At 39.1% G+C, this 17,733-nt stretch overlaps 1 protein-coding gene and 1 long non-coding RNA gene across 2 annotated transcripts; both read right to left on the bottom strand.

Annotated features, from left to right (window-relative positions):
• Positions 1-520: 520 nt before the first annotated feature.
• On the bottom strand, positions 521-4,754 carry LOC125902846 (uncharacterized). Its single transcript, XR_007451192.1, has 4 exons — positions 4,597-4,754; positions 3,370-3,482; positions 2,878-2,989; positions 521-2,800 (listed from the first exon to the last, which is right to left on the bottom strand). It is a non-coding gene; the product is annotated as an uncharacterized LOC125902846 (long non-coding RNA).
• Positions 4,755-10,175: 5,421 nt separating this feature from the next.
• LOC125902838 (uncharacterized) lies at positions 10,176-15,186 on the bottom strand. The gene is made up of 5 exons (XM_049599472.1): positions 15,093-15,186; positions 13,081-13,229; positions 12,794-12,892; positions 12,364-12,696; positions 10,176-12,271 (listed from the first exon to the last, which is right to left on the bottom strand). Exons 2-5 carry the CDS (start codon positions 13,102-13,104, stop codon positions 12,116-12,118), a joined length of 612 nt encoding a protein of 203 aa, XP_049455429.1. The 5' UTR covers positions 13,105-13,229; positions 15,093-15,186; the 3' UTR covers positions 10,176-12,115.
• Positions 15,187-17,733: the final 2,547 nt, after the last annotated feature.

Below are 17,733 nucleotides of genomic sequence, written 5' to 3'. Positions count from 1 at the left end.
ATGATTGGACCCACGGTTTGGGAATGGGAAGGACTAGTTTGAGACATTTTAACGCATCTTAAAGTGCTTGGGCTGTCACCTTGTCTCTCCCTCAACTACATACAGCTCATTAATCAGCATAACAATGGCTTCACTCTGACAGACACAAGCCTGTGTGTGTGAGTGGTTACAGTCTTTAAAGGACAGATTATAGCAGCAGAATCTCCATTTGAAACAGCATCTACACATTATATATCAGTGTTTTCCATCTCTCACACAGTACTACAGCCTTTATTACTTCAATTCAATTCAATTTTTTTTTTTTTTTTGCCTGGATAGTGTGACGTGTGTGGTTGTGCTGCTGCCATGGTCCTGCCAGATGCATCCTGCTGCTGCTGTTATCATCAGTCATACTTCTACTGTTGTATACTATCAGATATTAATATGTTCTTTCAACATATTGTACCACAATAGCCAGAATTATAATTATAATATTATTATTTTCATTAATGTTGTTGTAAGCTATTATCATTACCCTCTGTCCTGCATCTCTCTCTGTCTCTCTCTCTGTGTCTCTCTTTCTGTCTCATTGTGTCATACGGATTACTGTTAATGTATTACGTTGATCTGTTGTTGATCTGGGATCCATTCATTTGCTATGTATTGAGAACAGGGGTCCGTTTCAGAAAGGAGGTTCAACAAACTCTGAGCCTAACCCTGAACTCTGAGTTGAGTAACTCTGAGATGGGAAACTCTGGGTTATGGGTTTCAGAACAGGTGATTTCAATCGGTTCAATCAACACAGAGTTTCTTCACCCTGAGTTAAGCACGTGCACCACGACTTTAAAAAGCCGTCATCAATGGAGCCCCAATACCACGACACCATGGCAACAAGCAACAAGAAAAGGTCTGCATTTTTTACTCCTCTGGAGTTGGATATTTTAATGTGCTAATACAGCGAATTTGAAGCTGTTTTCAGGAAGAAGAGTAACACGGCTGCAGCAGCGAAGGAACGGGAGTCGGCGTGGGTGAAAATTACTGCTCCAGTCAGTGCATAAGTTTAAATTTATTTTATACATTTATGCAATCACAATAATATTAGGCTACAGATGCAAACAGGTGGCATGTTGTTAAAGCTGAAATTTAGTTCACTTAGATGCAATCCCACCGGTGAAAAAAGAACATGAAAGCAGCTCAAGATGAAATATAAAAACACTGTTCAAACAGGTAAGACTTCAGCATAATAGTCGGGGTGCCTCTTTTTAATCATGTTTACCAGTAAATATCATTCAGCGGCTGTTTCAGTGTGCATTATCCCCAACATGATGCTTTTTTTCACACACATAAATGTCCTCACCTGTATCCTGTTAAATTAGGCCTATTAAAAGCAACATCTGACTCCTACTCAGCCAACAGAAAGAGGGCAGACGCCCAAAACTGGCGGAGGACCACCACCACGTCTTACAGAGGCAGAGGAGCTGGCCGTGAGTCAGACTATTGGGAGGCCAGTCGCAGAGGGAATCCCTGGAGGGATCCATCCTACTGTACTGTTCTACCTGTTTCTATACCATGCTCTCTGTCAAAAACCGGACTAAACTCACACGCATAACTGGCACTGCCGCAAAAATCATCGGTCTTCCCACACCCAACCTCACTGAACTTAATAACAGGGCCATCACACGTAACGCAACCGCAATAGAACAGGACTCCACACACCCACAAACGAACATCTTGTCCTGCTGCCCTCAGGACGCAGGTATAAAACGCTGAGGTGCAGAAAGGCTCACTTCGGGAAAAGCCTGATTCCCGCAGCCATTGCTGCTCTGAACAACAGGCCCCGTTGATTGTGTCATGTTTATATGCTGTATGTCATTGCTTTTTGTGTGCTGCTCGCCAGTGTGATGTGTTCTGATGGTGTCGGTGTATGTGTGTCATCATTTTTTTATGCTGAGTCCAACAAGTATAGTGCTGTGGAAAAGAATTTTCCCTTGGGGACAATAAAACCTAACCTAACCTAACCTCATCTTTGGACACAGTCACACAGGAGCCACCAGCCTTGATAAGATGTAATAGGCCTAGGCCTCCAACTTCTTTTGGGCCTATAGTTCAATGTTCATTTCCCTTTCATGGGTTTTTCTTTTGTCCCAACAGATTCTGAAGGTGTACTCGGTCTAATGGATCCTTGTGCCACTTCGACTGTAAGTAGCCAGTAATCCAGAGATTATGCTTTATTTAAAGTATAGCCTACTGAAACACAACACTCATCTTCACAGGATGATGAAGATGATGGGACCACAATGTCAGCTGCCTTCTCTGCAGTGTCTGAGAGGGAGCCTGAGAGGCCTACAGAGGTAAAATCTTGATGTTGTTACTGATAGTTTCCTCCCTAATTACAATAAAATAAAAAAAATAATTATTTGTCTTTCTGTTTATTTGACTGCTCTGGGTGGTGGTGATTGCTATTTTAAACAGTGAAGTGATTATGGCATATGATCTTCCATCCTGGATGTCTGCAGGGTGGATAGGGTCGTCATCATGCTCTTCCATTTGTAGGGCAGGGTGTTGCTCTCCTCTAATTGTGGTAATATTATGGAGAACAACACATGCCACAATAATGTCACAGGCTCTCTCAGGTGTTACCCTGAGATGACGTAGGCAGTGGCTTTCAGCAGGCCTATGGTCATCTCCACCCTGGCTCTCGTCCTGCAATGGGCCAGGATGAAGTTCTGTTGAGGGCCTGGGTCAGGGTCAGGGTAAGGGGTCATCAGAGTTGCCTGACATGGGTAACCCCTGTCACCCAGCAGACAGCCATCAAACGCTCCTGTAATGTATAGTGGATATATTTGAGTGCATTAAAGGAGGGAGACAAGAAATTGTGCAAAACTTTAGGCTGCTTACCATGTTCCAGTTTGTTGCTGATATTAGACTCACGATACATCCGTGAGTCATGTACCGACCCAGGCCACTTGGCCTCCACATTAGTGATAATGTGGGCTGCATCACATATGATCTTGACAGTGCAGAGAATGACAGATGTTAGATGCTAGTCTGCATTTCTCATTTCTAATCAAATCAAATGTCTTTACATTTAAGACACATCACCTACAAAGTAACTTGCTTTTAGACAATTTTCACTTGTTTCAAGCACATTTTCAATTGAAATAAATAGAAATAACAAACTTGCTCCACTGACAGATTTTTCTAATTATTTTTCAAGTGAAAATGTGCTTGAAACAAGTGAAAATTGCATAAAAACAAGTTACTTTTAGGTGTGATTTGTTTTGACTAGAAATGAGACATTTTGACTAAAAATAAGAAATAAATATTCTTGGTATGATTTTGAGTTTTTGCAGTGTGATACAGTCTGACATTTTGAGACAGTCAATCTACCTGCACATTAATGCTGTGAATGGACTTCCTATTCACATAGTCTCCTTAATTTTGTGAAGGAGCAATGATGGGAATGTGGGTTCCATCAATGTATCCTATCACACCGGGAAATCCTAAAAGAAATTAAAATTACTAATCCCAGTCTGAGGTTGCAGCACCATGTCATTAACTTGCCATTCCTGTAAATTTCGCCTAAAATGCCTATCCAAGGCGTACCCAAAGTAAATTGAACGCTGTTCTTGAACCGTTTGGAGTATATGGATGGTTTTGGTCTCTTTTGAAAGCAAACACTCGAAAGTTTTTCCCCAAACTGTAAGGATCACTGTAAGTGCTACTGTCATTGAGTAATCTAAGTTTGAACACACTGAGGTGGAAGGTTTTTTATTCTCGCCTGAATTTTTGTTGCAAAAAGATGCCTGCAGATGAGTGTAGCTGGGAGTTTTTAGCTGGAAAACACAATGGGACCATGACATGAAGCCTTACCTAGTCCCAGTTCAAATGTGATAACAATTCTACAGAAAATTAGTATTTTACACATGTTTTTCTAAGGGTATGTCCAGGCATTTCCAAAAATGTGCCATTTGGAGACTCCAAAAGGACTCTTGGACAACCATGGTCACATAGCTGGATAAAAGGGCATAACCTTTGAACGCCTCAACGTACAGTCATAATTCTGGGCTCTAATGAAAGGTGACACTTAGAGGTATCCTATCCCATACTCAGAATCACTATCAATATTGCTGAAAAAAAGTTACTGAAGCATAAACTAAAATTTATATGGATATGGATAACAGTTAGTTATTTACAAAACTTTCCATCTTTTCTGTATTCTACAGTTTTGCACAGTGAAACACAGAGGGGTGTAGGACACACACACAGGCACACACACACACACAGGCACACACACATACACACACACACCCCTCTATATTCATTATAGTATAATATAGTATAGTATAATATGGTAATAATATAATAATAATAATACAAGATATACATAACATTATAATATAATGTAATATAAGTTACTTTCCATCTTTTCTGTATTCTAGTATTGCAGGAGGGGTTGGGGGCCACACAGACACACACAAAACTAAAAACAAACTTTGTATTCATTACAGTAATACGTATAATAACACATAATATAGTCATAATATAGTCAAAATAATACAATATATACGTAATATTATAATATAATGTAATATAAGTTATAATATGATCAAATACTTGTCAAGAGTAATGTCTTCTCCCCTGAGAAACATTTCCTCTGCAACAGAGTCATCAGACGAGATTTCACTGTTTTCCTCAGATACTTAGTCCTCTGAGTCATCACTTGCACGCCCATTGCACTGGTCTGCAGCTTCTTTGGCAGTGTATTTACTTTTTGGCATCCTTTTCGCCATTGGTAACTCTAAAACTCCGTAAAACACCGTCAAACTCCCACCGGATTCGCTCTTCCGCATTTTGTGCGTTCTGAGCGCATTACGCACGATTCAATACTCTCTGTTATGCATGGGACGGACAGTTTCAGCGTTGATGACGTCACGTCAAGCGGTATAGTTGTTTTCAGAATTTCATTGGCTATACAATGCATCAGTCATCCAACCAATTGGTTCCAATTGGCTCAGGTTATACATGCTAGAAGGGAGGCAGAAGCTTTGTTTCAGCACAGGCTCTTGTTGGCTGTTGCAGGCTGTAGATGGGACAGGGAAGCTCCTAACTGGTCATATGAGGTGTCAATCGAAAGCTCAGAGTGCAGGCTTCATTTTGAATGCAGGACCGGCGGTGAGCTCGCATGTAAGCCAGTGTTACAAGGAGAAATACGGCGGAGTTTTTTGATATTGACTGGCGCATTTCCAACGAGGCAGTGGGCGTTTGTGGATATTATTGGAATAATAATGTGTTTTGGACTAAATACTTTACTGGATTCGATTGACTGGACCTTTGTGAATGTAACAAGACCATGTTTGTGGAAATACTTTTGACCGAAGGATGACTATGAGGCTTCATTGCTGAGTCACGTCAGCTTTGTAACTGTGTGTTTGTTTGTTTGTAGTCTGACAAAGGTGTTGATTGTACCTGCTGTGATGATTGTATCTTGAAATGATTGGCATCAATTGAATCACAAGAATCATAGCTTTCCAGGGATATGCGGCATGAGTAGCTCACGTAACATACACGCTGTGTAAATGATGTCGTCTGTGTTTAAATACCCTTTGGGCCCGCGGGCGGGCCGTCGGAGTGGTAACAGGTTCTGAATATGATTTATAATCATAAATTTTAACTGATTTCTACATCATTCAGCTGCAATCCTGTGGAACTCCTCCTTGATGACCCTCACAGGTTTATGTCCAGGGAATACAAAAAAAGAGTTTAATAGACGTTTCAGAGCTAGGGACACTTCTCACAGCACTGCAGACAGTGGCCTTACTGATATTTTCTGCATCTCCGATATTATACAGAAAACTCCCGTTTGCAAAAAACGAAGAGTAACACAAAGAGTCTGGGTAGATGAAAGTGCACGTTCACGGTTGGTGACGTTAGTTATGTCATGACAGATGAGGTTATGGATATAAATGATGGACTGTGATGTGAAACAGTACCGTTCAAAAAGACAATGTTCTGGAAATGATAATACGTCAGTTCTGGGCCTGTGAATAATCTCCCGACGAATGCGTAACTCCCTCCTCAGTAACACTGCCTCTTCGTCCACAGGGTCCTTCAAGAATGGACATGCCATGGTCGAAAAAAGTAGATTTAGAACTAGAACACACTTAAGGATCCAACTTTACCTTGAAGACAGATGATCAAACTCGCTGAAACCCACGCGACACTAAACGAATGAATGAATGAATCACACTGCGTGTGTGGCGTAAGAGGGAGGAGACAGCTAGAAACTCGAGGTTCATTGAAGAAAACCTGCTCCCGACCAGGTTAGGTTCACAGAGTCAGTTGCCATAGTAACTGACACTGGGCTTCAGTTACCTCTCTTTCTGAAATGGGCTGGAGTTACTCTGCTCTCTCTGGTTTAAGTTACCTCCCTTTCTGAAATGGAAAACCCAGAGTTTCCCTCATTTCAGGGTTAACAGACTCAGAGTTTTCACTAAACCTGCTTAGTGAAACAGACCCCAAATTTGTCACGTGATGGAAAAGCCTGGGGACATGTGAACAGTGGCACTTTGCAGTACCTAATATTGCAGAAATATGTTGGGGTTTTTTTAAATCTTTTTTCTATACAATGGACTAAAATGGACTAACTCACTAACCTGATCCCCAACCAAGAATTGGAATAATTCGAAAGAGCGGGTGGTGGGGGGGTTGACATGTTTGTTCAAGACATGTAATTGTATTTCTTTGTATTTCTTTGTTATGGTGTGATAACAATAAAAAGAATGTTGGTAAAAAAAAATATATGGCAACTATAACTACAGCAAGAAGTGAGAGAAAAATGAAGTAAATAAAAACAATTTGGTTACAATACAACATAACATTAACATTTATAACAGTCAAATTTAAAGCTGAGCTAAAAAGATGGGTCTTTAATTTTTTTTTTATTTTTTTTTTCCCAAGGCAGTTTGCTGATCTAATGGGAGGGAATTCCACCGTTTTGGGCCATAAAAACGGAAAGCAGCTTCACCAGATTTCTTGTGGGAGACTTTGGGAACTTCCAAAAAACGGCAGTGTAAGATCTGAGGGTTCTTGTTTGGACACAAAATGAAATGCAGTTGCTGATATTTTGTGTTAAAATGTAGACTTTCTTAAAATACCAAACTAAATACCAGCTAAAATCAGCCACCTTCGATGGTACCAATTAGTTAAAATTCTGGCCTGGGTGCCCGCCATGTTTCTACAGTAGCCCAAAATGTAAAAACTCAAAGAACCTCTTTATATTAATTGTATATGTTATAGTCTTTAAATGTGTAGTTTTATGCGTAATGTGTAAACCTCAGATTCAGGAGGAGTAATGTGGATTCCATCCTGGCCGTGGAAAAATGGACCAGCTCTTTACCCTTGCAGGGCTGCTGGAGAGGTCATGGGGGCTTGACCATCCAGTCTACATGTGTTTTGTGGACTTGGAGAAAGCTTAAAACCATGTAAGGAGGGTACTGCAGGATTACGGGGTACAGGGGTCATTGATACAAGCCATCTGGTCCATGTATAACAAAAGTGAGAGCTGTGTCCACATACTCGGCGTACCACTGGGGTTCAATTCAATTCAATTCAATTCAATTTTATTTATAAAGCCCAATATCACAAATCACAATTTGCCTCACAGGGCTTTACAGCATACGACATCCTTCTGTCCTTATGACCCTCACAGCAGATAAGGAAAAACTCCCCAAAAAAACCCCTTTAACGGGGGAAAAAAACGGTAGAAACCTCAGGAAGAGTAACTGAGGAGGGATCCCTCTTCCAGGACGGACAGACGTGCAATAGATGTCGTACAGAACAGATCAGCATAACAAATTAACAGTAATCCACATGACACAATGAGACAGAGAAAGAGAGAGAGAGAGAGATGCAGGTAATGACAGTAGCTTACAACAACATTATTGAAAGTAATAATATTATAGTTATAGTTCTGGCTACTGCGGTACAATATGTTGAAAGTATGTATTAATATCTGGCAGTATACAAGTGTGACAATAGTCATATGTGTATAATAACAGTAGAAGTATGACTAATGACTAATGATGGCAGCAGCAGCAGGAGGCATCTGGCAGGACCACGGCAGCAGCACAACCACACACGTCATGCTGTCCAGGCACCGCTGCGATATGAGTTAATCTGAGAGACAGTGGAGCACAAAGGCTCCGGAGAAGAAGCCGAGTTAGTGACATCCAGAATGGCCGAGTTAGCAAGATGCAGTAATAGAATACGAGAGAGAGAGAGAGAGAGAGAGAGAAGGAGAGAAGGTGCCCGGTGTATTATAGGGGGGTCCTCTGGCAGACTAGGCCTAAGTCAGCCTAACTAGGGGCTGGTACAGGGCAAGCCTGCGCCAGCCCTAACTATAAGCTTTATCAAAGAGGAAAGTCTTAAGTCTAGTCTTAAATGTGGAGACGGTGTCTGCCTCCCGGACCGTAACAGGAAGATGATTCCACAGGAGAGGAGCCTGATAGCTGAAGGCTCTGGCTCCTGATCTACTTTTGGAGACTTTAGGGACCATGAGTAACCCTGCGTTCTCAGAGCGCAGAGTTCTGGTCGGATAATAAGGCACTATGAGCTCTCTAAGATATGACGGAGCTTGACCATTTAGAGCTTTATAAGTTAACAGTAGGATTTTAAATTCAGTTCTGGATTTTACAGGGAGCCAGTGCAGAGAAGCTAAAACAGGAGAAATATGATCTCGTTTCTTAGTTCCTGTTAGTACACGTGCTGCTGCATTCTGAATTAGCTGGAGAGTTTTTAAGGACTTACTAGAGCTACCTGATAATAGAGTTACAGTAATCCAGCCTTGAGGTAACAAAAGCGTGGACCAATTTTTCTGCATCTTTTCGGGTCAGGATAGGCCTAATTTTCGCAGTAATAAGCGAAATATTACGCAGATGAAAAAATGCAGTCCGTGAGGTTTGTTTTAAATGAGAATTAAAAGACAAATCTTGATCAAATATTACTCCGAGGTTTCTTACGGTAGTGCTAGAGGCCAGAGCAATGCCATCTAGAGAAACTATGTCATCAGATAAAGAGTCTCTGAGTTGTTTGGGGCCAAGAACAATAACTTCAGTTTTGTCTGAATTTAACATCAGGAAATTGGTGCTCATCCAGGTTTTTATGTCTTTAAGGCAGTTATGGAGTTTAGTTAATTGATTACTTTCTTCTGGCTTCATTGATAAATACAACTGTGTATCATCCGCATAACAATGGAAATTTATAGAGTGATTTCTAATGATGTTACCTAAAGGAAGCATATATAGAGTAAATAGGATTGGTCCAAGCACAGAACCTTGCGGAACTCCAAAACAAACTTTGGTACGTAAGGTTGATTCATTATGAACGTGAACAAACTGAAAACAATCAGATAAATAAGATTTAAACCAGCTCAGTGCAGAACCTTTTAGGCCAATTAAGTGATCGAGTCTCTGCAGTAGAATTTGATGGTCAATTGTGTCAAACGCCGCACTAAGATCTAATAAAACAAGTACAGAGACAAGTCCTTTGTCTGAAGCAATCAGAAGGTCATTTGTAATTTTAACTAGTGCTGTCTCAGTGCTATGATGCACTCTAAATCTTGACTGAAATTCCTCAAATAGATTATTATCATGGAGAAAATCACACAGCTGGTCTGCGACTACTTTCTCAAGGGTTGTCCCTTGTTGGTGATTCTGTTGATATTCATGGTCACACAGCAAATTCTGGCCTTTGGAATAAACTCTCTGTGAGTTTATATCAACTATATTTGAGTGTACATGTGAGACCATTGAATACACTCTAGGGAAAAGTTAAAGTAACTCTTTTCTCGGAGCTGATCTTTCAACACTTCTCAGGAGTTAAAACTGAACTCTTGTGGGAGTTAAAATACTACTCCCATGTAGGTTAAATATAACTTTCACCTTGAGTTCATTTTAATGTTAACTCTTTCATAGTGTTAACAGTTAACACTAAAAAGTGTGTTTTATTTAACACTTATGGAGTTAATATTTCAAAACACTACAAAATATTCTAGGTGAAAATGACTACAAAAAAACATTGATTACCACACATTTTTATTTAAAAAAGTGCAAAAATGCTGTGTGGATACTTGTAATATGACAAGTAAAATTTTGAATCAGTGTAAACATCTTACAGCAAACATTTACATTAGGGCTGCACATTAATGAAAAAATATCTAATTGCAATTATTTTGACTGCTACTGCATTGTGATAGAGAAAATGATAATTTCATCATTATTCTCATTTTCAATTAAAAACGTGTGTGTGTGATTTTTGTAGGTATCTGTACCAAACAAAGATAACGTATTAAGTCTAGAATATGATGTGTAGGCCAGGACATGTCTGCAGCACAATATTTCTTAAAATGCTATTTTTACACACATTCAAATATTGTTCCTTCCTGCGATTTGAACAATGCAGTAGACCATATCGCAATTTCGATGAAAATTTGATCATTTGTGCAGCCCTAATTAAAACATTTAAAACAAACTGCTTTAACGGCAGCTAAACAGTTGGGACATTGTGTGGTCAAATAAATGACAAAAAATAATGTATGTCAATAAAAAAGAAATGTAGATATTTCATGAAAAAATATATAACTAAAGAACAATGTCAACACCACATCTCTAGTATGTACTGTAGTGCATAAAATCTTCAGAGTAAAATGCAGAATATGCAAACATTGTATACTGTAAATGCACTGCACAGACATCTGACAAGATTACAAAAAAACATATCTGTACTGCAGGACTTTAAACCTGTAATTAAAGTACATAAACATGTACATAAAAGCAAGGCTCAATTCCATATAGATTACAGTAAGTCAACAATGTGATAAATTAAATACAACCCTCTGACACAACTTAAAAATGTGAATCTGACATCTGCGCATCAAATGATTTGAAATGTCTTAAGAGGTACACATGTGTTATCAGTAGGAGCATGTATCTTAATCAGATGTCTTCTAAATCCAGAATAACTTGAGAATTGCAAGCAACATCCTACTTGACCACATTTTAGTGTCAAATTTTTCCCAGGGTACATTCCATGAATTAGTTTGAGGTGCCTGAACAAAAGTAAAGCTGTATCGAAGGATGAAGCACAAAGGAAACATTTTCATTGTATGAGCTAATTACTGCTTGTTCAACAGCTTTGCTCGCAGCTCTTTGACTTTTGGAGTTTCTTCTGTTGTGCCTATATCAATGTTGTACAGCGTTTGAACAGTTTGAATATTTCACAAAGTAGAAACATCATAGAGCTTCAGTGAAGAGCTGCAAAATGATACTCAGCATACAGGATATAGATAATCAGGATTCCCACACATTTTCACAGACAAAATTTCAAAACCTATTCATGAATTTTTAAAAACCCAAAGTGTAATTTCCATGACTTTAAGAAGGTTTTAGAGGTCCTGGGGAAAGTTTTAGAGGTCATACAGGAAGATTGAGGGGTTCTGGAGGAAGTTTTAGGGGACCTGGAGAAACTTTTAGGGGTCCTAGAGGAAGTTTTAGAGGTCATGGAGAAGGCTTTTAAGTCCTAGGGGGTCCTAGAGGAAGTTTTAGGGCCCCTAGAGAGGAAATTTGAGGTCCTGAGGGAGGTTTAGAGGACCTGGAGACAGTTTTAGGGGTACTAGAAGAAGTTTTAGAGGTCCTGCAGGAAGTTTTATGAAAAATGGAGCTTGAGTGCCCATGATTACTGTAATTCCTTGACTTTTCCCAAACATTTGGTGATTTTACTTGATTCCATGACTTTTCAAGGCCTGGAAAATTACTTTTTAATATTCCATGACTTTTCCATGACTGTGGGAACCCTGGATAATACTGCCAGAGATGATTGTCAAATTGTATGTCGAAGTCCAGCTGAAATTACATTTAGTCATCCTTTTTGTAGTAAAAAATAATGTCAATGTGTTATTTAAATGCATTGTTATTTTTAATTTGTTAATTTTATAATTACAAAGGCAGAGCAAAGGTCTTTGGGGAAATATCAGAAATGTTCCTTTTTGTCTGCAAACTGTTGAGATTTTTTGACAATTAAGTACTAATGATGAATGACTGTTGAAATATTACCTGGCTTATTGGCAGTGTCAGATTCTTCATTCAGGGCAGATGTCAGCAGTTTTTTTCAGGAGAGACGTCTCTCTGAGGGTCCTGGCCTCTCGGATAACCTTGTCTTTAAATCCGGTGTCCCATTTTCCCAGGAATCTGGAAGCAGTCTCTGGACCAAACATCAACAAGAAGTCCTGCAAAATCTGATAAAAAAGGGAAGGACTACCATTACAATCACTGAAAGTAAATCAAGATTTTTTTACAATTGCTTTTCAAATTCATATTTGTTGCCTACCAGTCCCTTCGTGTCCAAGAAACGAGGAAACATTTGAAGTATGTCTGCAGATTGCTGTGGGTCAGGGAGCATCTGTTGACAATACTGGAATGTTTCTTTCATCTTCTGGAAGACTAAGTCACGATCAGTGGTGTGGTGAAGAAGAGACATGGCCTCCATACAGTCATCTCCTGTTTGCTGGTCATCTGTGGAACCAAATGTTCTTGATGATGTGGGACCTCCTTTTAGCGCCACTCTGTTATGGGATGTAGATGTGGTTCTGGATTGGCGTTGCACAGTCTTGACACGCCACTCAAGAAAGCCTTTGTTGCTCTGAATGTCATAGAAATGTTCCTGAAAATAGAAGAGTACTTCTGGTTGGAGTGCAGACAATATTAAGTGTTTGATGGCCCAAGTGCATATGTGCTGCATACACAAAAGGTCTACAAACCAAAATGTAACTGCCTGAATCTTTCAAACTCCCGGTCTCTTCATACTCTTTGATCACAGTCATCCCTGCTGGCTTAGAAGTGAGAATCTGCTCCACTGCCTAAATACAAATGATATAAAATACAAAACAACAATTAACAACAACAATAAGACATTTTTAACCAAATCCACTACCGAAATCTACAGATCATCAATTGCAATGCTCAGTTCCTTAATCCCAATTTGTTTAAGCTTGGTTTTGAACAAAGGCCAATTTAAGAACAAAGTGTATGTAAGTAATAAGATTACATTTTTTGCACGGGGGCTGTCCATGACAGGTTGAATCTTTTGACACCCAGCATCACTTGATTCGCTGCTTAGACTGCTCGAGAGGGACAATGTATCTGTCAGACTTGGGGAGGAAGGCTCTTCACCATCTTGCTGCGGGAGTGCAAAATCTGAGGATCACATGCATACTGTCAACAGTTCGATATTCTCAAGGTTTAGTTCACCTAAAACAACTTGCCCCATTAGAGTTAAAATGCAAAAATTTACTCAAGGACTGTACTTAAGTACAATTTTGAGGTACTAAACTACATCTCAGTGGGAAATATTGTACTTTCTACTCCACTACATTTATCTGACAGCTTTATTTACTCTTCATATGAAGATTTTAAGGTTTTACATGAAATAATATAAGTTAATACTCCCTTTTCTATATCCTATTTAATTGTTGCCCTTTCAAAATTTGCTATGCACTTGGTGTGAAACGTGCTTTACAAATTTTATGATGCAGTACTATTGCTATGAAATGAATCAACTTAAAGTATCTAAAATTGGCTCGATGTAAATTACCTACAGCATTAAAATTATTTTTAAATGCATGTGTTGGTGATACAACCAAACAATTTAACAGTCTGCATGATGAGTACTTTTACTTTTGATATTTTAAGTATATTCTGTTGATAATACTAATATAACGTTACTTTTACTTTACATTTAGAATTCAGGACTTTAACTTCTAATGGAGCATTTTTACACTACAGAATTTTACTTAAGGATCTGAATGACATACTTCTCCCACCATGATAATATTAACCCATGAACAGTTTCACATTAACATTACTGTGTTTGCCTGCCTCCAGCTCAACTGCTTGCTTGTTAGCTAGGGTAACAAGGCAGCGCCTCCATTTTAATCCAGTGGATGTAGAGATATCAATGCATGTGTAGCAGACGGTGCATGTTTATCTTTAAAAGAAGAGCCTGAGTCAGAGCGAAGAAAGTGTAAATAAGTTAACCATAAAGTTAATAAAAAAGTTTTATTCAGTGTTGTCCGTTTATTCATCATTTATCAGACTTACATTTCCTTAATGAAGATAAAGTGGTAGAATCTGACTGTGTATCAAGCTGTCGATACATTACATTATATTAATAATATATAGTAATATATTTGTTCAGATTTAATCTGATGGGGAAAAACACAGGAGGCAGCAACTGAAAAATAGGAAGATTTAAAACATATAGGCTAGGCTATAGATCAAAGACATAAAGACATGACTGTAAACTCACAGTCTGACCCAGTAATAATATGTTTGGTGATTTGCACTTGAAAAGACGTTTAGGTTAAAATACAGTAGATTTTAAAATGCTGGACATCTATTTGTATCTTGACTCAACAGCATTCAGTGACTTTATTTCAGCTACAAATGTAGTAAATTTAAAGACAGTGAAATGCTGCACCATTGCTCACTCAGAATATAATCCCCAATATTAGGCTATAGGAATTATGTTCCATCAGTGCGACCAATAACATCAGTGATGGAGATCATTAGTCATTGATACTACGTGTCTAAAGCTTCATACCGATTTTTAAAATTTAAATAATTAGAGCTACACATTATGTGCAATAAACATGTGGGAGCTGCTCTAACAGACTGACAGTCTGATCCTTGTGCACAGTGTTATAAAAAATAATAAATATAAAAAGGACAGAGGTTTGATTGTGAGCTGAGGGTGAATTCTCGCTGTGTAATATTTGAATGTAAAGACAAAAACCGATGTCCAAAGAAATGATTGATGTGCATAAATTCAGTAACTTAAGACAGTCCTGAGTAACAAACTAATATCCAGCAGGATTTAGACTGTGACAGACGGTAAATCTCCGCTAATTAATGCGCTTCAATACAAGCTTTGACACGGACTGAATGAATGAGGAAATGAAACAGCGTGCAAGAGGGAGGAGACAGAGAAAAACCTAACCAGCGAGCAGGTTAGGTTCACAGACTCAGTTGCCATGGTGATTGACTCAGATTTTGATTTACCTCTCTTTCTGGAACTGAAAACCAAGAGTTTCCCTCATTTCAGGGTTAACATACTCAGAGTTTTCGCGAATCCCACTTTCTGGAATAGGCTACCCCTCTGGCTCCACTCAGTTTTCCAAACAAAGCAGTCTCTTGCTGCTCTGGCGTTATCTCATGCTGCATTCACTGCAGTCGGACATTGGAGATTCGCGCTCGTAAATGTCAAATTGGCCATAACTTTTCTTTGAATTCGTTGCTGCCAACTGGGGTGGCAGCAGGGGTGGCATGGCTTTCTTTTAGGGTGGCATTTGCCACCCTATGTCACCCCGGTAGATCCGCCAATGATTAATAATCAGGTCAAATTTTCAATTTGTCCAGCGCTTTTGTTTATGACCAAATACCTGCAAAAGCAGGCTAACTAAGATGTGTCTAAACATTAACATTTTAAAACTGTCTATTGCCTATGACTTATTTGCGACACTGCTGTAGCTTTATTCAATTCAATTTTATTTATAAAGCCCAATATCACAAATCACAATTTGCCTCACAGGGCTTTACAGCATACGACATCCCTCTGTCCTTATGACCCTTACAGCAGATAAGGAAAAACTCCCCCAAAAAAAACCCTTTAACGGGGGAAAAAAACGGTAGAAACCTCAGGAAGAGCAACTGAGGAGGGATCCCTCTTCCAGGACGGACAGACGTGCAATAGAATAACAAATTAACAGTAATCCACATGACTCAATGAGACAGAGAAAGAGAGAGAGAGAGAGAGAGAGAGAGAGAGAGAGAGATGCAGGTAATGACAGTAGCTTACAACAACATTATTGAAAGTAATAATATTATAGTTATAGTTCTGGCTACTACGGTACAATATGTTGAAAGTATGTATTAATATCTGGCAGTATACAAGTGTGACAGTATACAAGTGTGACAAGTGTTTCTTTAGAAGAAATTGTTTCTGTAATGTATTTGTAAAGAAGTTTATGTTGGTCCTATTATTCATTGCAGAATAGATCAAACACAGATCAAATCTATAATAATTATATCAATCGTAAGATCAGGAGTTCATAGAAGGGTCTTTGGGATCCATATTTCTCGTTAAAATGTTTATTTATCACTCTCACCTGTTTATGATTCTGTTTTAGATTTGGAAAAAAAAAAACAAGGATGGAGCGAGATAAGAGAGAGACAAAGTGGAGGTAACAGGCAGAGAGGGAGGGACACCACAGTAGTCCATCAATGAGATAAAAGCAGACAGGAAAAAAAGTCAGTTAGAAAAATAGTAAGAGCAATACAGCAGTGAGGTTGGAGTGTTTGTATATAGGTCAGTCAGCAGTGAGGGACATTCACCCATCAAGGCTCCATCAAAAAAGCACCACTTGCAGCTTTTCTGATTAGCAGTTAGATTAAAGACACATATAGAACAGCTCTGATCATCTGTCAAACTGCTCAGCCAGCAAGACCAAGCTGCACGCTGTTAAGTAATGAGGTGTTCAACTTACCGTCCTATTTCAATTTTAAATGCTGATACTAAGTTATTTGCCAAAGTCTTAGCTTCCCGATTGGAACCACATCTGGCTTCATTAAGAAGCGCCTTGCCTCAGATAATGTCCGTTGCCTTCTCCACATCATAGAAGCTTCCAACACCGCGGATTCTTCAAATGCCATTTTGTCGCTTGATGCAGAGAAGGCATTTGATCGCCTTGAGTGGCATTTTCTGTGGCAGGTTTTGCATCATATGGGTTTTGGACATAACTTTTTTATCTATGATTCAAACCTTATATAATGACCCAACTGCATTGGTGTTGACAGGGAGCATCTGTTCTAGGCAATTTCTCATACCTAGAGGATCTCGACAGGGTTGTCCCCTCTCGCCTTTGTTATTTGTTTTATCTCTTCAGCCTCTTGCCCAGGCAGTCCCGCAGTCAATCAGCCATAACCCTATTAGTATACATAATACCAAACACTTTATATCTTTGTATGCAGATGACATCCTTCTTTTCCTCCATAATGTTTCTCATAGTCTTCCTCACCTTTTAAACATCTTCAAGGACTTTGGCCAGGTTTCAGGATACAAAATCAATTGGGAAAAATCTGCACTATTACCTCTGAACTCTTCCACTGGACAGGTTCCTACCATCGCAGCCACACTAAACATACTAGTTGTCCAGATGTTTAAATATCTAGGAGTCTCAACTTTTCCTACAGTTTCAGCCACAGTGACTAACAATTATAAGAAAGTCCTTGCTGAGGTGGAAAATAGTCTTCAAAAGTGGAGCTCCTCAGTGATTAAAATGAATACTCTCTCCCGAATAAACTTTGTTAGTTCTGTGCTTCCTCTGGCACCTCCCAAAGGTTACTGGAAGAAAATTCACTCACTACTCTCTAAATTTATTTGGGCTGGTAAAAGACCCAGAATTAAATTATCTGTCCTTCAAAGACCAAAAAAATTTGGCGGTTTAGGACTCCCAAACTTTCAGTTGTATCATTGGTCCTTTGTGTTGCACCCTCTCTCCACCTGGTTTGACACAGCATCTTGTGTATCTTGGCATCCTATTGAGGAAAGTATTGTTCAGCCCCACTGATTACAAGTTCTTATTTACTCCAACATCTCTATTAAACAATCTAAGCTGAAATTCGGGTCTATCATCACTGAGCT

Source organism: Epinephelus fuscoguttatus, linkage group LG15, assembly GCF_011397635.1.
Source record: "Epinephelus fuscoguttatus linkage group LG15, E.fuscoguttatus.final_Chr_v1".
NCBI lineage: Eukaryota > Metazoa > Chordata > Actinopteri > Perciformes > Serranidae > Epinephelus > Epinephelus fuscoguttatus.
This window is presented reverse-complemented; position numbering and strand designations above follow the sequence as displayed.